Source organism: Zonotrichia leucophrys, chromosome 20 (assembly GCF_028769735.1).
Source record: "Zonotrichia leucophrys gambelii isolate GWCS_2022_RI chromosome 20, RI_Zleu_2.0, whole genome shotgun sequence".
Classification (NCBI taxonomy): domain Eukaryota; kingdom Metazoa; phylum Chordata; class Aves; order Passeriformes; family Passerellidae; genus Zonotrichia; species Zonotrichia leucophrys.
Genome location: NC_088189.1, coordinates 1,260,484 through 1,281,204, shown reverse-complemented (window position 1 = coordinate 1,281,204; position 20,721 = coordinate 1,260,484). Strand labels below are relative to the sequence as shown.

At 51.7% G+C, this 20,721-nt stretch overlaps 1 protein-coding gene across 2 annotated transcripts; it reads left to right on the top strand.

Annotated features, from left to right (window-relative positions):
• Positions 1 to 1,508: 1,508 nt before the first annotated feature.
• On the top strand, positions 1,509 to 15,466 carry SALL4 (spalt like transcription factor 4). Of its 2 annotated transcripts, XM_064730149.1 has the most exons (5): positions 1,509 to 1,694; positions 2,005 to 2,134; positions 9,730 to 12,261; positions 12,856 to 13,163; positions 14,322 to 15,466. In XM_064730149.1, exons 2-5 carry the CDS (start codon positions 2,065 to 2,067, stop codon positions 14,739 to 14,741), a joined length of 3,330 nt encoding a protein of 1,109 aa, XP_064586219.1. In that variant the 5' UTR covers positions 1,509 to 1,694; positions 2,005 to 2,064; the 3' UTR covers positions 14,742 to 15,466. The 2 variants fall into 2 exon arrangements, with proteins under 2 accessions (XP_064586219.1, XP_064586220.1); XM_064730150.1 differs by lacking the exons at positions 1,509 to 1,694; positions 2,005 to 2,134 and adding an exon at positions 2,724 to 2,780.
• Positions 15,467 to 20,721: the final 5,255 nt, after the last annotated feature.

Below are 20,721 nucleotides of genomic sequence, written 5' to 3'. Positions count from 1 at the left end.
AGTAAACACCAGATAAAAACGGTCAGCGATTTCAAATACCTGGTAATCTCTCTCATTTCATATTAGTAAATACAGAGTTTCTCTTGATGCAATGTGCCCATTAAAATGCACCAAGAATGGGGGTTTTAAACTATTTTTTGCTTGCAGAAGAAAGTGGCCTGGAAACCAACATTTGTCCCCTGACCTCCATGTTCAGTAGTTGTCCAAGGAGGAGGGTGACACCTTCTGCTCTGCAAGATTTGTGTTATCCTTAGCTAAATAAAACCCCCTTATGAGACGCTGTAAAAACAAAACCAACCCCCAGAGGACACAGAGCTAATTAGATCAGGATGCACTGCTCACCTCCATCTACAGCAGCAAGAGATTTCACGCCTGTCCCATCCAGGTCCCCCCTCCTCAAGCACCCCCAAAATAAAGAAAATCCTGACCAGTACTTGGCATGACTGGGCACAAGCACGCATTTTGGTACAGAGCAAAGGTTGTACAGCCCCCGGGGGTTCTGCAGGGTAAAAGTGCCAGTAAAGAGCCAGGTGAAACGAGCCCCTGGTGTTGTGCAATGTCCTGTGGCAGTTGTGTGGCTGCCTGAGGTGCCATCACTTCCTCCCTCCCGCTGCCGAGTCAGGTTTGGGGTTTCCAGTGTGCACCACCCTTGTGCACCGCCCCGGGCCCTGGGTGGGTGCAGCGCTGAGCTGAACCCTCAGTGAGCTGAACTCTCCCTGAGCTGAACCTTCCCTGAGCCTGAGCCCTCCCTGCACAGGCAGGAAACTGAGGCACGGACCCTGCTCCATGGCTCGCTGATGAATGCAATGGCAATGGCAAACCCAGTGTGCCTTCAGCTGGACCTGATTCTCCTGAGCCCTTATCTCGCGTCCTCCTCCTCCAAATCAACATCATCATCTCTTCATCAAATAAGTCTCCAGAGTTTTCCAGAAAAGCACTTCATTTTGCATAGACCTGGGGTGTGCGTGTTCTACATTAAATCAAAAAGCAATCATGTGTCCCACAGAGATTTCGCAGTTTTTGGAGTTGTTTGGGGTGTTTGCAGTTTTTGGAGATGTGCAGTCCACATCCCCACACATTCAGGGATCCTCACATTTTTGCTGTTGTGGGATCAGTGGCTGTGCAGGGGTGACTCTGCCGTGGCACTCGGGGCTTTGCAGCCCAGTTCAGTGCCAGGGTCCCGCAGCCCCCCGGAGTGTCCCCAAGGTGCCACCCAGCGCCGGGGCCACCCGGCTGGGCTCGGGGGGAAGATTTCCGCGTGGCTCACGTTCCCATGGAGCCCAGCAGCCGAAAAGGGGAGCGAAGATGAAAATTATTCCGCTCTGCATTAACGCAGCCAGCTTAGTGTGGGAAAACACTCTCAAAGCGCTGCTGCCTCAACTTTTTCACACGTGCCTCACGTTTTTACTCGCTGTTAAAAATACTACTGGCTCAGCTTCGCCTGCTTCCCAGAAATCGAGACTTTAAAGAATCCTCAAACAGCTGAACCAAACCAGCCTAATTACGCTCCGTCTGCATCCGCTTTTAAAGCCCCTCCAGCCGCCCTCCCCACCGCGGGACCCCGCGCAGCTCCCGGGGCTCTTCCCGTGCCACCTTATGGAGCGACAAAGGGAAGAATGAGCATTGTCCCGGGCTGCTGCTTGCTTTAGGGGAGGGGGGGAAAAACTCTTTAAAGCACGCTATAAACCGCGCAGGTGGGACAGCAAAGGTGCTGTCGGTGTGCGGGCAGAGAGCGGCGGTGCCCGGTGTTTGTTCAGCGGGGGCGGCCCGGGCTGCCCCGGCCCCGAGGGCTCTCGCCTTTGTCGCCCGCCGGGGCGGGCCGGGCGCGGGGACTACATGGCCCAGCGTGCCCCGCTGCGCGGATCAATGGGGCTGATTTGAATAATCTGTGAGCCCTTGGACTCAGGCCAATCAGCCGTCAGGGACCCATGATAAATCGCAATGCATTATTGATAATAATAATTACTCTGACATGCGCATTCCGCCCAAATTTCCCAACTCTAGGAATTTGTTGTGAAGAGGAAAATAATTGCTACTATTGCATGCTCCCGATGCTGGTGCACCATGTCGCGACGGAAGCAGGCGAAGCCCCAGCACATCAACTCCGAGGAGCAGCCCCCAGATGCTGCAAGTGGTGAGCGCAGAGGGGCGCGGGGCGGCCGCGGCTCCGGGCTCGGCTGGTGCGCGGCGGGAGCGAGCGGCGCTTCCCGGGGCGCTTTTTCACCCTCGTGCTTCGCCCCCCGCGCTTTCCCCCCGCGGGCTCCGCCGCCAGCCGGCCCGAGGCTCGCCCCGGGTTTTTTTGGGGGGCTGAGCGAGGCGCGGGCTCCGCGTTATTTTCGGGGGGGGGTTCGGCTCGGGGCGGCCGCGGAGCGCAGCGTTGCCCCGCGATGCTCCGCATTGCCCCGCACGCTCCCCCGCGGCCGCGGAGCCTCCGCCGGTCCCGCGTGGGGCCGCGGCCGCGTGGGAGGGGAGCCCCAGAGGCTCCCCGAGGCGGAGGGAATTGGGGGGATGGCGGTAAAGGGGTGGGGGAGCAGGGGGAGAAATTACAGAGAACTTCGCAGGGCTCGGAAATGGCTCGGGCTGGGTTTCCTCGGCGTGCTCAGCACTTTGTCGGGAGTTAGATGAGAATTTTTGCGGGGCTTAAAAAAAAACAAAACACCAAAAACTGGGTAAAAAGCCTCCACGCTCGGACTATTTTTGTTGGAGATCACAATCGCCCTGGACCTTTTGTAGCTTGACCTCCAGCCATCTTTGATTTCCGACTTCCTAAAATAACTCCGGTGAGCTAATGCGGGGTGTGCGCGAACGCTTTGTATTGGGGCGGCGAGGGGGTCCCGGCACCGCGATCGCTCTCCCGCTTCGGGGGAGCCCGCGTTCCTGGGCCGCGCTGCGGGGAACGCAGAAATCCTGGCCGGAACCGGCCGGGGCTGCCGCTGGAGCGGGCAGGGCAGGGCAGGGGGCACTCGGTGCCGGCCCCACGGGAGCGGGGCTGCCGGAGCGGCATCTCCCGAGCCGGGCATGCGGGGCAGGCGGCTCCCGGCTCTCCCCCGCTCCCCGCGGAGCTCGGACGCTCCCGCCGTGCCCGTGCCGCTCCCGGGCGCAGTGCGGCGGCAGCGGGGCACGTCCCGGCACGGCCGGGCAGAGTTTGCTCGGAGTTGTTGCTGTTGTTGTGCCCAAATGTTCCCGTGTGCCCCCCAAGAACTTTATTTGGGATCTTTGTTTGTTTTTGGGACTGGTTTTGTTTCCGTGCTTAGAACTGATGAAAACCCATGCACGTTACGGGAGCTGCTTATTCCCAGCCCGCAGGAGGTTCGGGCTCTTTAATTTTTTTTTTTCCCCTCCTCCTCCTTCTCTTCTTTGAGTCGAAATGTGCAATTGTTGGGTCCGGTTAATGGTGACTTAAGAAACAGCATGCTGGCCAGAAGGCAATAAATCCCATGTTTAATGCATGACTGTTTTCCTTTGTGCATATGGTTAGGTTGGGGGATGGAGGTGATGTTTCCACATGTAAATCTCTGCCCGCTGCTGGAAAGGCACCTCCGGCCCCGCGCTGAAACAAAAGGGTTAATCACTCCTGATGCGGCGCTGGGGCGGGGGAGGCGTGCGGGAGGGAGGGAGGGAGGATCGCTCCACACCGCGCTCTCCGGGGCAATGGCCAGCTGCTTTTTTGTTATTGTTGTTCGGGCTTTTCCCCCCCCTCCCGTTCTCAATTTTAACAACCAAACCCGGGATGAGATCCCTCCGGAGCGCTCGGCGGCCGCCCAGGCCGGCGGACCTGGGGGAGCTGCGGCTGTGGGGGGATTCTCCCGCTGCTCGTGGGGGGCTGTGGGTTTGGGGGGTCGGGGCCGGTCCCGTCCTGCGGCATCTCCGCTCTCCGAAATGCAACCCGGGGCTGCGGCTCCGGCGGCTCGGACCGCCCGCCAATCTCCCGAATAGTCCTGATATTCCCCGCTCCAGGTGTGCCCGTAAATAATAAGTGATGAAGTTGCATAACAAAGTCGAAATTCCGCAGGGATTTGTCTGGGGCATTAGCGAGGATATACAAATACTCGTAATAATAAAATCAAGCCCTTATCTCCTTTTTTGCAAGTATTCCCTTTTTTCGCAAAGCGATTTGGGACCCACCTCTGTGAACAATGCAGCGGGTTAAAGTGTCCCGCGAACCTGGGGATCCATTAACAGGTCAAAAAATCAGCAGGTGGTCACAGGGGAATAATGCTACATACTGAAAATTAGCATTTCCACAAAGGGCTTGAAAATGCCTATTGTGCCGGATTGCTGCCATTAAAAATCGGATTCATTCTTAAAAATACAGTATCAAACTGCAACTTTTTTTTTTCTTTTTTTTTTTTTTTTTTTCCCTCAGGGTAAAATTAGCGTAGCTTTGCTTCAATTATATCTCCGGTTCGTGTGCGGAGCTCTGTAGAACTGGAGAGGGCTGTTGGCCGAGGAGAGGTTGAACGAGCAAAGCCCAAGTTTTGCGCTGGTTTATCCTAGGTTTGTTTCGCTTGCCCGAAGCTGCTGTTGGGGCCCGGGAGCCCCGGTGCGGGAGCATCCCCGCCGTGCCCGGGGTGCCGCAGCCCTGGCGAGGGGCAGAGGGTACCGGGGGCGGCGGGGGGCGATGCCCGGCTTGCTTTTCCTTTTACGTGAGTGAAACATTATATTGGTAGCGGGGATGATGGAGCCCTTTCGCCGCGCTCGGCGGCATGTGACGTTTTGACAGAGCTGCTGCTCTAACCTTTGCCTCCTCCTGCTTGCTGTGGGTGGTAAGTTGATGTCAGGCTCACAATTAGGACTCTCATGCAATTGACCTTGGCAGCGGGGTTTGTGCCGTTTAGCTCGCTCTTAAACACCGCGCGGGTGTTAAGTGTGCTCCAGGTAGGGCCGGGCAGGGCGGGGGGCTCGGAGCCGGCTGGAGCCCCCCCTGTGGGCACCGAGCGCGGTGCGGGGCTCAGGTGGGCCCGGGGGGCGCCGGCCCCGCCCGGGGTGGTGGTGCTGGCCCGGAGGGGTCCGAACGCGGGCCGTGAGTGCCCTCCACCGACCGGCCCGGGCAGCGAGCACCGGGGGCTCCGAGCCCTCCACCGACCGGCCCGGGCAGCGAGCACCGAGCACCGGGCGGCAACGAGCCCGGCCCAACCCGGCCCTCCACCGGCCGGCCCCGGCCCCGGAGCGGGGTGAGCCCTCGGGGCCCAGCGCCTCCGCTTTCCCCGCGGGTTTCAGCGCTGAATTTGCTCGCTCGTTCGCTGTGGTTTGTTCTGTGTTCGGCTGAATATCTCGCTTGAAGTTGTGGATAGGCCAAAGGGGGAATTAGTAAGTAGATAATAAAATAATTGAAGCCTTGGGGGAGAGGCTGTAAGGATGTGAAATGGTGATTGTGGGGGAAACGCGTTTCTGCCTCGTTCTTGGGTAGAAAAACGCAGCTGGTGAATTCAGCGTGGAAAGCATCGAGGCCTTTGGAATATCTCTGTAAGTTGCCAGTTGGGCGTTTTACTTACTCAAAAAAGTGATTTTGTCAGAGTTAAAATGCACTAAATGGTGTTTGGTAGTGGGAGAAGGGCGATTTGGGGCAGTTTAGAGCTTTTGGAAGCCCTCTGCTTTGGAGAAGGAGAAAAGCATCAGGGACCCTGCGAGCGACAGTGAGCTGATGGCAGAGGCTTCGTGTCTGGGAGTGAAGGGTGGTAATCAATCCTCCCTGAGTTAATTTAAACCGGGGAGGTGCATGGTCTTTGTTAACTTTAAAGTAAAATTGGTCAGATGTAGGCTGTGGGGAAAGGAAGCTCGCCAAAGGTATCAAAACTCCTGAATAAAAAAAAGTGGACGGGAAGGCTTGAGTTCTGTTTCATCCCAATTCAAGTGAAATAAAGTTGAGGAAAAAAAAAAGTCGCTATTGGCTTAGATGAGTGGTAGGCCAACAGCACCCTTCTTGAAATCACATCAAACCAGCTTTACTTAACTTCTTTTACTGTTTTCCTTAAAAAAAAAATCATTTGAGCGGTGTGGATTTTATCAGCCTTCCTTGTCGATGACTGCCTTGTCCTACACAATAGTGGATTTTATCCATCCATTTGCCAGTGATTCAATCTAACCCCCCTGCTGGGTTTACTGCATTCTTCTAACTTATTGGATAACTAGATGCTGAGAGATAACATTCCTGAAATTCGGGGGTGGGGAGATAAAAAACCACAGTAGAAGTCCTGTCCCTGGGAAGCCTTTGGAGAGGGTTAAGTGAAGTGCAGGGGAATTGTGGTGGCAGGGCAGTGCTGGGTAAATCCTCATCGGTCGGTGGGGAGCGCCTCCGGCATGAAAACCGAGTCGCTGTCATTCATTTCTGTGGCAAGTGCTCCTGGATGAAAACCCCGAGTTCAGGCTGTCATTCATTTCTGTGGGCAGCTGCCTCTGGTGAAACCGAGTCAGGTGTCATTTCATTTCTGTGGGCAGAGCTGCCCTCCTGGCATGAAAAACCCCGAGTTCAGGCTGTCATTTCATTTGGTGGTAACTGAGGGGCTCTGATGGCAGCACTTGGGCCAGGAAAGATGAGCTGGGTACAAATCAGGATGATTTTCACATAAGCTGTTGGGTTTTTTACAGAAACCGTCAATTGTTCCTTTTGTTATTCCAGCTACTGTAAAATAACCCAGCGTCCTACTTGTGAATTTATCTAAAACCCTTTCTTTAAGGTAAAATAATGCATAACTTCCCTATTTGTCATGCAGCAAGTCGTTTCAGGCTCTGAATTGAATTTATGCAGAGTCCAGCTAATGCTTCACTGTGGGAGAAAGGAGAATGTGTGACAGGGCAGGGCTGCCAGGCTCTGCTGCCCAGCACAGGGACCCTCCGTGCACTGGGGTCTCTTTCTCTGGTGCTCAGAGCCAGGAAAGTCATCAGAGCTCCTCAGGATTACAAAAATGAAGAGCTGAAGAGCGTGGGCTGTGCTGGAGATTGGGAAAGGGGCATTGAATTGAGTGTGATCTTATCAGCGCAGAAGTAGAAAAATAAGAAGTATTATCATGGGAAAGGAGATAAATGATCGGATGCTTTGAAGCAGTTAAAGTTTGAGGACTTGTCTAGACATTATCCTGGAATATCTCCTTGGGGGTGGGCAGCAGTGTTTGGTGCAGACATTTCTGTGCCACTGGAAGAAGTAAAAGCTGAGGTTATTTTTTATTATTTTGTGACGTGGAAACAGTGTTGTTCTGCCTGGGGGACGGGACTGGGAAAGCCCCAAACAATTAAAGGATTTGGAAGAGATTTTTATGTTTAAGTATTCTATGAAATCCTATTTTAGTATTCTGTGAAACAGGAAAGTAGTCAAAAACCTCCCAAGTCAGCATAGAGTAGTTCTAGAGGTTTCCTCTTTTTTTTAATCCAGGTGCCTTCTTTCCAAGTATATCTGCTCAGACTCCTGCAAAACGAGTTTAAAATAATCTGTTCTTGATGCTGGTTGACTCTGTTGACCAAGTTCTGAATTGTGCAGTAGTTGTACTTGCCTGCAGGCTGGGTTTCTCTGTGTTTTTAGAGTTAAATCAGCTTTAGAGACATCCCTGTAATGGTATCTGGGGTGGGAAATGTGTGCTGCCATTCTTGTTTCTGTCACTTACAGGAGTTGTTTGGGCTGAAGGGGAAGTGTTTAATTTTCCCTGTTTAAATGGGAGGCATTGGAACATTTTTGACCATAGCTGTGCTGAGAACTCCCTTCCTCCCCGTTCAAGGACTTGTGCAGGTTTGGATTTATTGCTGTGCACATCGCAGCAGAACAGGCCTCTGATACTTGCGAATTTTTGTTATTGATCAGATGTTTATCTTTACAAATAAACCTTCACATGCGCTTGGTGCCACACAGCATTAAGCGGTTGAAGTTGGCTTTGTTGAGTGCACACAGTGCCCTTGCTGGGGTCAGAAATGGCAGGGGCTGCCATACCCTCCCTCAGGCAGGGTGATGTGCTCGCGTTGTCACCTGGACCTGTCCCCTCCGCGTTCAGGACACACCCAGGTGTGGTTTGGCCTCACCTTGCACAGACCAAAGCCACGAGAAGCTCCTGAGCTTCGCCTGGTCCCACCCTGGGGGCAGCTGGGGGCTCTGGGCAGGGGGGGCACCCTTCCCTGAACCCCCTGCCCCTGTGGCACCCCCAAATGGGAGCAGCTCCATGGGGAGCCCTGGGGGCTGGAGCTGGGGTGTCTGTGGTGACACCCTTCCCTGAACCCCCTGCACCATTGGCACCCCCCGAATGGGAGCAGCTCCATGAGGAGCCCATGGGGGCTGGAGTTGTGTGGCTGTGGTGACACCCTTCCCTGAACCCCCTGCCCCTGTGACACCCCCAAATGGGAGCAGCTCCATGGGGAGCCCCTGGGGGCTGGAGTTGGGGTGTCTGTGGTGACACCCTTCCCTGAACCCCCTGCCCCTGTGACACCCCCAAATGGGAGCAGCTCCATGGGGAGCCCATGGGGGCTGGAGTTGTGTGGCTGTGGTGACACCCTTCCCTGAACCCCCTGCACCATTGGCACCCCCCAAATGGGAGCAGCTCCATGGGGAGCCCATGGGGGCTGGAGCTGGGGGGTCTGTGGTGACACCCTTCCCTGAACCCCCTGCCCCTGTGACACCCCGGAATGGGAGCAGCTCCATGGGGAGCCCTGGGGCCTGGGATCCTGCCCCAGCCCTTTCTGCTCCCCCTCGCTGGGAGTTTTCCCTCCTGCCCTGAGCTCTGCCCCACCTGCAGCAGGCTGGGAGTTTGTTGTTTGAGGGATGGCAAGGCTGAGCAAAAACATCCTGTTTTGGTTATCGTTTCTGTTAACCTCTTGCAGTTCAGATATTTCTCCGATTTTTTTTTTCTTTTTTTTTTGTCCACGTACCAATTCTGCTCAGTCTGAACCGTGCTGTGCTGCTGGTGGAAGGGCAGGAGGGGACTTGGAGCCACCTTGGCTTTCCCTGCCCCTTCCCAGAGTGGGTGAGTGGTGGGGGCAGCTGAAGGAGGCCCCCTGTCAGGTCAGAAATGCCCTGGTGTAGTTTTGTGAGCAGGACCTGTTACTTGTATTATTATTTTAATAATCATGGGTGTCAATGGAGGCGCATACTGGAGTGCCAAGTTCCGGATTTAATCATTCTTTGCTACTGTGTCCATGTTGAGATTGTTGGTGGGGTGTGTTTGCTTTCAGAGGATTTCAGAGTTAATATTGGCCTGTCTCGGCTGTTGTCAGCCCTCTTGGCTTTTAATTACTTTCATAATGGCAGAGCAAAACTCGTTTAGATCGGTACAGTAAAAATTGCTTAAAATTCCTGTGTTAACGATCTTTATGAATTTTTGAGAGATGGTTAACAAAGAATTAGAACCTGAAGTGTAAACAGCAGAAATCATGTGTGGTGTTTTGCTCGGTGTTTCAATGCCTCCTCTGTCCTGGTGTTCCTTTTAAGCTGTGTTGCAGGTGCTGCCTTGCAGAACTGTTCCAGGGGATTTTTACCGGTGTAAAGGGATTTGGAATGAATCTTTTTTTCATTGAGCCTTGTGAGAGTTTTTTTAAAATATGTTTTTTCTTGTAAACTGAACTGAGATTAATATTTATTTTGGGTTGTGAAGGAATTGGCATCAAAACAAAGAGCAGAACTTCAGGTTGATCTGCAAACTTGATTCCAGTGTCTTGTATTTTAATTTACAATTGGGGTGGAGGCAGTGATCTTAACAGTGAATGCTTGGTCTAAATCTGGCAATTAATAATGTGACTTTCTTTTATTTTAAGGGAGTCCACAAGACGTCCCAGGTGATAGAGATGGTGAAATGAGTTCCAAAAGGTGCCGCACGGAGGAAACCAAAATCTGCGAGAAATGCTGTGCAGAATTCTTTGTTCTCTCTGAATTCCTTGAGCATAAGAAAAATTGCACTAAAAACCCGCCTGTTCTGATCATGAACGACAGCGAGGGAGCGGTGCCCCCTGAGAGCTTCCCCGAGGCTCCTCTGGGGCCCTTCCCGAGCGACCGCATGGACGGCAGGGCGCGCAAGGACATTCAGGCCAAGGGCTGCGCTGCCTCCGTGGAAAAGAGAGAAGGAAAAATGGATGCTGAGCCGGTGGGAGGAATGTACCTTAAAATAGAGCCCCCCCTGACGCCTGCGGCCCCCGGCCTGAGCTATCTACCAAAACCCAAGGTACCGAACACTAACGTGACCCTGCAGACCATCCGTGGCACTAAGGTGGCCGTGAACCAGCGGACGTCGGACGCCATCTCCTCCTCGGCGGCCGGGTTCAACGCCATCCCCATGATCCTGGAGCAGCTGGTGTGCCTGCAGCAGCAGCAGCTCCAGCAGATCCAGCTGACGGAGCAGATCCGCATCCAGATCGCCATGATGGCTCCCCACGCCCTGCACCCCTCCATCGCAGCTGCTGCTGACCCGCTCAAGGCTCTGGGTGCCCACATGTCCCAGCAGCTCTCGGCTGCCGTGGCTTTAATCGGACAGAAGGCTGGGAGCCAGAGCCTATCCCTGGAATCCTTGAAGCAAGGAAAACTACCTCATTCTAACACTGGCATTGCGGCCGCCAGCTCGCTGGCTGCTGGGCTCTCCTCCTCCTTCCCCCTGAAGCCAGAGGGGAGCCGCGGCCTGCCCGGCTCCATCTCTCAGTTCCCAAATCCTCTGCTACCTCAGTCCTCCGGCTCGGTCATCTTCCAGAACCCGCTTTCGGCCGTCTCGTCCGTGATGGATTCCTCAAAGAAGGGCAAGGGGAAACCGCCCAACATCAGCGTGTCTGAAAGCAAACCCAACACGGAGGAGCCGTTCTTCAAACACAAGTGTAAATTCTGTGGGAAGGTCTTTGGCAACGACAGTGCCCTGCAGATCCACCTCCGCTCCCACACCGGGGAAAGGCCCTATAAGTGTAACATCTGTGGGAACCGCTTCACCACCAAAGGAAACCTCAAAGTGCATTTTCAGCGTCACAAAGACAAGTACCCCCACATAAAGATGAATCCTTACCCAGTTCCTGAGCACCTGGACAATGTCCCTACCAGCACTGGAATTCCGTACGGGATGTCTGTGCCGCTGGATGAATCCAACCTGATTGTGGACAGCAAACCTCTCCTAACAACTCTGCCTACCTCTGCGGCCAGCGGCACACCTCAGGCCATCTCCAGCCTGGCGGGCATCAAGGAGGCTCTGCCTGGTACGTTCTCCAGTGAGCTGCAGTCGAGGCCCTCTCCCGAAAGCGAGGGTGGCTCCTCCTCGTCGGGGGCGGTCGGCCACGAGTCGGGGACGGAGCAGAGCTTGAGCTCACCACAAGCTGCCTGCAGCGTGAGCATCTTCCACGTAGGTGGGTCAAACGAGCAAGGCTCAGAGACATCCAAGCTCCAGCAGCTCGTTGAAAATATCGACAAGTCCACTTCTGACCCCAACGAGTGCCTGATCTGCCACAGAGTGCTGAGCTGCCAGAGCTCGCTGAAGATGCATTACCGCACCCACACCGGGGAGAGGCCGTTCAAGTGCAAGATCTGTGGCCGTGCCTTCTCCACTAAAGGCAACCTCAAAACCCACTATGGTGTCCACCGGGCCAACACCCCCTTGAAGATGCAGCACTCGTGTCCCATTTGCCAGAAGAAGTTTACGAACGCCGTGGTGCTGCAGCAGCACATCCGCATGCACATGGGCGGGCAGATCCCCAACACCCCCATGCCAGAGCCCCCCTGCGACACCGAGGGGGATCCTGCCCTGCCCGAGAAGAACGGAGACATCGGGCGCCCGGAGGAGATCGTGGAAAGCATAGACATGGAAGACGACATGGACTCTCAGGATGGCCCCAGGAGCTCCTCCAAACCTCCCACTCCCTATGATGCACAATCAGAGTCGCCTGCTGCAGCTGCCTCCTTCTCTGGGGCTGCAGCGCTGGAGAGCCAGATGAAGATGGTGGGCTCCTCGCTGAGCTTGCAGCGGCAGAGCAGTCTGAAGTCCAGCGACAACGGCTCGGCAGAGAGCGATGGCATGACCAACGACTCGTCCTCGGTGGTGGGCGATGCCGACTACCAGAACGGCCGCAGCCCCGCCGCCTCCGAGGCCGCCTCGCTGCAGGCACCGTCCCCAGCCAACAGCCAGGCTGAGAGCGTCAGGTCCAAGTCACCTGCCTTCACCAGCCAGGAGGATTCGGGCACGGGGAGTAAAGCTGAGGGCGCTGAGAACGCTCCTGCAGAAGTGGAAGGGGTTGTGGGAGCTTTGGATTTAACGTACGGCAACATCGGGCGGAAGGTCATCAAGGAGGAGCCTGGGCTACACTTTGCTAATGGAGAATATGGTGAGTGATGCAGAGTGCTGGCAGGGATTTGGGGTGGGGCAGGAGGAAATCAATCCTAAAAGGACCAACAGGAAACAAAACTTCCTCAGCTTTCCCCTCTTCCTGCTCCTCTGTTTGGATAGGACACAGGCCCTGTAAAGTTTTCCTGACTAAGTCAAGCCCAAAATTCTCAGGTTTAACTGCTGCCATCGCCTTGAAATTAATGTAGACTGTGCCCTCTCTGTCTTTCATGGGCTCATTTGACATGTCCTTACAGTTCTTTAAAAATACACCTTTGTGTTTTAAGGGAAAAGTGGTTATCCCAAGAGTGTGATGTGGAAACCCTGAAATAGTCTGTGGGGTTTTCAGGCTCTGTAGCATTGAGGTTAAGGTTGATCTAAATCTGACCTGAAAGATTTTCTATCTCATAAGCTTATCAACAAACCCAGGGATGAACTGATTGGTTTTGGGGTATCCTAGGAAGTGTGGTGGCCTCTGCAGACATGCTCTTCAGGCACATACAGCTTCAAAGGCAGAGCCTGGATTCTAAGCCAGGCTTAAGCTTGGAAGCAGAATTAGGCTGGGATATAAGCACCGCTTTTGCTTTCCCTCCAGGTCGCAGCAGTATCCCAGCTGCGTTTGTCAGAGCCCCACCAGCCCTGATAAAAATGGAGCTGCCCAGCGATCGCCCCCTCAGCACCGGCCCCTTCATCGGCCCCCCAGCTCTGTCCCCCGGGGTCGCCCCTCTGCTGGTGCCGCGCCCCAAGTTCTGCCGTCCTGCCAAACAGCACATCTGCACTACCTGTGGCAAGAACTTCTCCTCTGCCAGCGCCCTGCAGATCCACGAGCGCACCCACACCGGGGAGAAGCCCTTTGCCTGCACCATCTGTGGGAGAGCCTTCACCACCAAGGGCAACCTGAAGGTGGGTCCTGTCTGTTGTCATCTCCTTGGTCTGTGAGACTAACGCTGGGGATTAGAAACTAGGGTTTCTGATATTTGACCTGCCTCTGAGGCAGCACTGATTTCTCTTAGTTCCTCGAATACTTACTTGTGACCCTTGTCTCCTTCCTGAGTTTCTCCACACAGTTTTTTGTGTAAGTGTTACTGAGATCACCCTCGGGTCTTTGCTGCTGTCCTTGACTTTCCTTTTGGGATGGAAGGGGAGGCTTAGCCCTCACTAAGCAGATTGCTTTCTTTTTTAATTTGGATTTGGATGTGTCAAGACATAAGCATTTCATAGACTGCTACAAAATGCTGCCTGCTGAGTAAATGCATTACACTGCACTGCTTGAAATTTTGAGAGATGAGGAGGGATAAACTGGGATAATCCTGAGATGGCACAAAGTGCTTGGGGATTGTGGCTAAGCACATGCTGAAGAAGTGCTGTGAGTCTGTCCTTCTGCCAGATGAATCCACTTGCCCCATGAGGGATTCAGCTCTCTCACTTGCACAGAGGCTTCTCCCTCCCTGTGAAAACCTCTTCAAGCTCTTCAATCCTCTTGCACAAATACTGATGGGGAGAGAAAACACTCCAGTGTGTGAGCAGTGCCTTGCTGGAAGCACCAGCAGAATGTGGTGTGGGAGATTTCAGCTTAAATGAACCTCTCTGCCAAATTACTTGGTGTTTTTTTTCATTACCCAGAATTTTTTCAGCATGGTCTGTTTGCAGCAGATAATGTGGTTTCTGTTTTGCGGGCAGAGAGGGTGTCTTTGCCAACAGCACTTATTCCAAGTGTAAAACACAGTCCTCCAAGCCCTCTAGCAGCCAGCTCCAGAGAGCCACGGTGATGTCAGGCAGTGAATGACTGTGTGTGACACATGCCACGAAGGGAACTCTGACGTGAGCCACCCAGCTCAAATATTTACCTGAATGCAAACAGAGCAAGCCTGACTTCTTTGAGCCACTTGGCTGCAAGCACAGTAGAATTTGGGTCTGCCATGGAAGAGCTGCAGAATTAACGATTCTCTTTGCAAGCCTGACTTCTTTGGGCCACTTGGCTGCAAGCACAGTAGAATTTGGGTCCGCCACGGAAGAACTGCAGAATTAACGATTCTCTTTGCTTTCCCCCCTCTCCGGAAGGTCCACGTAGGAACCCACATGTGGAACAACTCAGCCAGGCGGGGCAGGCGCCTGTCCATCGACAACCCCATGGCCCTGCTGGGCAACGACCCCAAGAAGGTGTCGGAGATGTTCCCCAAGGAGATGGTGGCGCCCTCGGTGAGCATCGACCCCGCCGTGTGGAACCAGTACGCGGCCGTGCTCAGCAACGGGCTGGCCGTGAAGGCCAACGAGATCTCGGTGATCCAGAGCGGGGCCCTGCCCGCCCTGCCCGTGCCCCTGCCCGGGGGCTCGCCCCTGAACTCTGCCCCGGCCGCCAAGGCAGAGCCGGCCCAGGCTGGCGCTGCCGAGGCGGAGAAGGCGGGCGCTGCTGCTGCAGACAGTGTGCCAAAACACCAGTTCCCTCTCTTCCTGGAGGAGAACAAAATCGCCGTCAGCTAAGGACTCGACAGGAGCTCGCCTACAGAAAGAACAAATATATATAGACACAAACGTATATTTTTAAGAGATTCCACTTCGGCCTCCTATTTTCCTATTGACGTGCAAATGATTTTATGGTTGTCTTTGTAAGAGTTGCCCAGAGTACAATCATGATATTGCTTTGCAAATAGTAATTAATAAAGAATAGGATTTCCTTCTATTTGGAAAGATGCGGGTCTTGCAAAGTAGTTCTTACGTGTGACTTTAATGTGTACAAGCCTTACAGAAGTTTCTACAACTTGAAATTCCAAAGGTTAGAATATTTACCTCTTTGTTTAGAGTGATAATGGGGGTTTTGAAGAGAGTGGAAACAACCTACTGTTGATGGAAAAGCTTCTATTTACTGATGAGAAATGGAAACTATTGATGCGGGTAAATATCCTAGAATGTCTGCCACCCTCTTAGAGTTTTTCTGTTTGGATTTTTGGCTCTGTGTGGTTTCTGAATGTACTTTTTCTTAATAATTGCTATAAAAACTACAAAGTTGTTTTTTTAATTCCTTTGGTTTTTTGCCTCAGAAGTTCTATGAAAAGCAAGTTGCTGTTTTTCTTTAGTCACTGCTCCTAAGTAATTAATTCTTTGTGTTGTTGACTGCTGCTTATTTAATACTACTACTAGGACAGTCCTTCAAGTATAGTGCCAAAATTCCTGCTTCCAAAGATGTGCAGTTTTTCCTAGATGTTTTATTTCAATACCAAGAGCCCCAAACAAGCATGGGTGGGTATGTATATACTTTTTTTTTGTTTTGTTTCCTCTTGAAAGGGAAGACTTGCCTTGGGAAGTCAGGTCTGAAAGCTCTGCAAGGAATCTCAGGTGACTGTTGCAATTTGCCATGGGAACTGGTTTCCTTAGCAAGAGACTTTTTGTTTTTATTTTTTATTTTTCGTTTGGGTAATTTAGGAGATCAGTCTGTGTAAACCTGTATTTAAATATGAAGTATTCATGCTTAGGTTAAATGTTTTGTGGGTTTTTGGATGGCATTCCTACTCTGGTCATTAAGGTTTTTTTGGTGGTCTGTGAGCTTGCATTCCACCAAAATGGGCATTAATGACCCTCGTGTGTTGTATGAAGGTTGCTGGGATAGTCATCTGGATTCTAAGTTATCTACCTCATTTTTTTCCTTTTGTAGTTGTAGTGTCTATTTTTTCTAATAATGACCACTGTAATGACTGAGATCCAAGCAGATGCTTCCATGCACTATGTGAAACCAAAACCTGTTGTATTATTAGTGGAAGCAGCTGAGGAGTTGCTGGACTGACCTTTCACTGTTCCTCGAACGCCTGCTGGAACTGGATGTGCAGTGGGATCTGAACCAGGCTGCAAAGGGAGCGTTTGGTGTGGAAGGACTGAAGGAGGGAGAGAAACCTGGCTGTTGGCTGCAGGAAATCTTCAAGTCCAGTCTCTTGTGGAAGGCCCCAAAAATGCAGATTTACCAAAAGTTTGTGTGATGTTGTTGCACCTGATTTTGCTGATGATCTCTGTATGCCGAGTTGTGCCTTTCCTGCTGGACTCGTGGGTAAGAACATACCAGTACCTGTTTACACTGTAAAATGGATATTGTTACATAGACCACGCAAAAGGCATCCCAATTGTCACATTTCTACATTGTGAATGTATGACTTGGAAGAACTCTGTAGTTTTGAGTATCTACTGATGCGTTTCTGTTGACATTTTTGAGAATAAATTTTGGGATGGCTTTTTCACACTTGGTGCTGAACGTTTTTCTGGCAAAAAGCTTTTAGTCTGCTGAAGAGTGAGTTCAGGAGGCAGCATGCTGCTTCACTCCAGGGACCTGAAATCCAGGAGCCAGAGCTGGGCTTTAGCTCATTGCTTAGAACAACAGGGGCTAGGGAGTTGTGGAGGAGTTGGAGATCCATTCCTCAGGAACAGCTGGGGTTTGATGGAAGGCTTGGGATGTGCCAGGGATGTTGATTTCCCCACTAGAATAGAATGACAGGAGTATGTGCAATCATTTTTGTACTGTGATCATCCTACAAAGGGAAAAAGAATATTAAGTTGTCAAATTGCCAGCGCCTGAAGATGCTGGCTGCATGGAAAAGGGATAAATAACTTCCCCTAAAGAGCAAAGAGGAGAGAGAGCAGCCCTGATAAAATGGAAGAGTGCTGAGATCCTGATGCTGGCAACAAAATCCAGAAAATGTCTTTTGCCTTTGGGAGGTAACAGGGGAGGAAAAGGAAGCCCTAAAGCTGCACCTTTCCAACATCAGAGCTGCCTGATTGTGGTGCTCCTTGCTCAGTCCTTGGGAATGCAAAGAGAGGCAAAAACAAATGCTTTCTCATCTCTGCCAAGCTCTGAAGGGAGGTGTAGGGGAGGGCAGGATGAGTCTGAGCAAGTTCTGTCCCTGACAGTCATGGGTTGGATTTCTGGCCAAGCTGTGGGGCTCTGCTGCCTTCAGGTGGGTTATCCAGCAGGGTGGACAGTGAGGGGAGATGAGGAGGGAAGGAGTTTTATAAAGCCTGAGTGCTGCTCTAGAACTAAGCAGCCAGGAAGGTGCTGGCACAGCAGGGCAGCACGAGGCTGTGATGGGGGAATGGGTCAGGCTGGGCTGTGCCTGCCTTGGGGCAGAGCCTGAATGCTGTGACCTGGCCTGGGGCACTCAGGGCTTGGCTCTCCTGGCCTGGGGCACTCAGGGCTCTGCTCTCCAGGCCGTGTGCCAGGTGCTGGCAGTGACAGCCTGGTGACAAGGCAGCTCCAGGCTGGAGCAGGGTGAGATCCCTGGCTAAGCCAGCAAGTCCTGGATCTTCCCACAGCTCCTGGGTGGCAGGTAGGACCTATCTGAGCCTGTCCCCACAGCAGGAGCTGGGCCACAGGGACGTTCCTGCTGCAGGGACAGTGTTTGCAAAGCGAGCTGGGGATTACCTGCTCTGCCATGTGTGAGAGCTGAACCCACGCCTTGGGCGAGTCAGTGTGCTGGAACTGCCCGCAGTGGCAAGTGTGCTCAGCTCACAGGAACAGCTGCAGTGGCATCTCAGCAATTACAAGAGACAGCTGATTGTGCTGTGGCCTTGCTGATGTGGCTCAGGAGCGAGATTACAGAGCTGCAGCTGCAGTGGTGTGAGCACAGTGAGCTCGGTGTGGGCACTGTCTCTGCTCATCAGCCTCTCCTCTTGCCTGGAGGAATGACTTGTTGGTCTTTGTTATTGCTTGCTTTGCCCCTCACTCAGGATTTGCAGGCGTGTGTAAGTAGCAGATGTGCTTGCATGAGCTAAGGTAAAATCTGGCTTGTTTAAAATGTCAAATTTGAACTTAAACGTTGCATTGCTTAAAACAAAAACCTGAACAGTAAGTAAGTACATTTGCTTTACCTTATTGTATTACCTCAAGTATTCCTCTAAGGAAATATTTCTCTTAACCTGCCCTTTCTGTTCAAAGCTTCCCAAAAAGTCGGTGGGAACTCTGAGGAGGGAATTTGACAATTGTAGGTGAGCAGCTCAGGGCTGAGCTCAGCGAGGCTGATTTGCCTTTCCACAGCTGGCAGTGCAGGAAGGACCTGGCTGAGGTGCTTGAACTGATGGGATGGCAGAGAGGGGCTGAAACAACAGGAAAGAGATGAATATAACATTAATTTTCATTTATTTTCTGTTGAAGGCCATGGTGCTCGTGGCAGGGTTTGCAGCCTGGAGTCAGGGAAGGTGGTCATTTCTGTCTGCAGAGACAGAAAGCTGCCCTGCTGTCTGTGTGATCCCCAGAGTTCCTGCTCAGAGCTGAGGCTCTCTTGGTGCTTTTGTGGCTGAGTGCTCAGCCCAGAGAGCTCCTCTGTGCCTGCCCCTGCCCTGCCTCCCTGCTGGCCCGGCTGTGCTGAGTGCTGGCCTCACGTGTTTGACTTCAGCTCACATTCACCACTGACCTAGAAAAGCTCCTGGCACCGCACAGCCACAGCAGGACAGGAAACAGCTCAGAGGCACAGAAAGAGCCAGCAATTACACACTCCTGGAGCCCATTACCCTGCTATCTATTTTGTTATCATGGCTCCTGCTTTGTGCACGTTGAGTTCACTGCACATAAGGGGCTGTGTCCTTTGCAGCGTTCTGATTGCTGCTTTATTGGAAAGCTTGTTTGTTAGTGCCTGTTGTAAGTGATTTTGTGCTGGACTCCCAGCCACTCTCTGGCAGCATCACTCTCCTTTTAAACTTCTTCATTGACATATCTGATTATCACATCTCACAGGCCAAAGATTCACTTCTCTGACTCAATTGCTTCATGCAGAAAGGGGAGTCTCAAGTCAGAATGAGAACAGGTGGATCTCATCATGGGCCTTGTTTTCCATACTTGGCTTAGGCAAAATCCAGACACGACTAAACATTTGTGTAAATGACTCTCTAAAGAAAACTAAAACCCCACATCCAGTAAAATTCACAATATCTATTAAATATATAGCATATAGTAGCAAATATTTAATATGTTATTAAGTATATATGTTTATTTATTTGTCCCCAGCCCAGAGCTCTGAGTGCCACCTCCAGGGATGGGCACTCCAACCCTCCCTGGGCAGCCCCTGCCAAGGCCTGAGCCCCCTTTCCAGGAGGGACAAAACTGAGCAAACTGAGCTGAATCAAACACTCAGATTATGAACCCATGGGAATCTGAGGGCCAGGGACACAAACCATGGTGTGCTGTGAACAGAAGGTGATGCAGGAAGAATGTGTGGGGAAAAGAATGACAAATAACCTGTATTCTCAGAGTAGTGATAGAGAATCAGTCCTGAAATCCTCTGCTCACTGCTTCTCCCTGGCTCTGCAGCCCTGTACATGATGACAGAGCATGTTTGTAAATCAGGTTACCTGGGTTGGCTTCACAGCCCTGCACAGTCCTGTCCATCCACTTGGCAAAGTTTGTTTTAGAAAAGTTTGTCTCCATGCAGTCTACATGTTCAGAATACCAAACATAACTTTTTAATTTTTTTTATTTTTTGACACACTGTTTTGGTTCTCTTTCCCATGAAACCAGTTTGATTACTTAGGTCCTGAAAGTTCAGCACACATTCAGGTGATTTGCTGCCTCAGGGTACCTGAAGTTCTGTGTGTATTAAAAGTACTCCACCCCTCTCAAGTCCCAAAGTGCAGATTTGAAAAACATCAGATTCCTTCATTACTTATTCTTCTGTCTCCCCCTAAATTCTTCCAGTCTTAAATGACAAAATAACTGCATTATGTAGGGATTTTGGGTTTTTTTAATGTTTTATAAAAGTTGCACATATGAAATGTGTAACAAATATTTTTAGTTTATGGCCTTACATTTTTTATCACACTCACAGGAGGTGTAGCACAAAAACAGTATGGCAAGAATTCACAGAACAGCTACAGCTAATAGCCAGATCATGTCAAGAACTAACAAAATACAAACATAAACTAAAAGTGGGAGTGTATTTGTCTAAAAAGCCTTTTTCTTTCTTCATTTCTTAAGCTGACAGCTGTCCTAGCTGAACGACAGTTTGACTATTACAGTTTTAAAAATTAGGTGCTAAAGGGTTGTTTTCTTCTTGATCCACAACATATAATTATGCGAGGAAGAAAAAGATCCTACACAAAGACTGCACTTCCTCAGAGCAGTATCTGCTCTGAAACTTCATTATGAGAATGCCAAATGTTCCCCGCACAGCAGAGCCCATGGCAGTGGGAGCTTTATTGTAGTTTCCCTTAGCAAGTGTTGATGGATTTATGGAGGGCTTCATTAAATATCGGCTTAAAGGATATCCGCTATCGCCCACTTGTCAAAAGCCAAAATAATATCAAAGCCATGGGTGCAGCTCGGGGCTGCAGGTGTTAACAGTGCTCACTAATCTGGGAGTGTTTCAGCCCCCAATTAGTGGCAGGGCTCTTGTCTGAGCCCAGCCCTCTCAGAGATAAATTTCCAAGATGAATGCATCCCGTGGAGGCTGAGGGCACTTGTACAGCGATCCCACCCTGCTGATGGCTCCTG

Coding starts and splice junctions, on each gene's coding strand:
- SALL4 (XM_064730149.1), top strand. CDS start 2,065: ATGTCGCGACGGAAGCAGGCGAAGCCCCAGCACATCAACTCCGAGGAG. Junction 2,135..9,729: donor GCCCCCAGATGCTGCAAGTG/GTGAGCGCAGAG, acceptor TTTTATTTTAAG/GGAGTCCACAAGACGTCCCA. Junction 12,262..12,855: donor CTTTGCTAATGGAGAATATG/GTGAGTGATGCA, acceptor CTTTCCCTCCAG/GTCGCAGCAGTATCCCAGCT.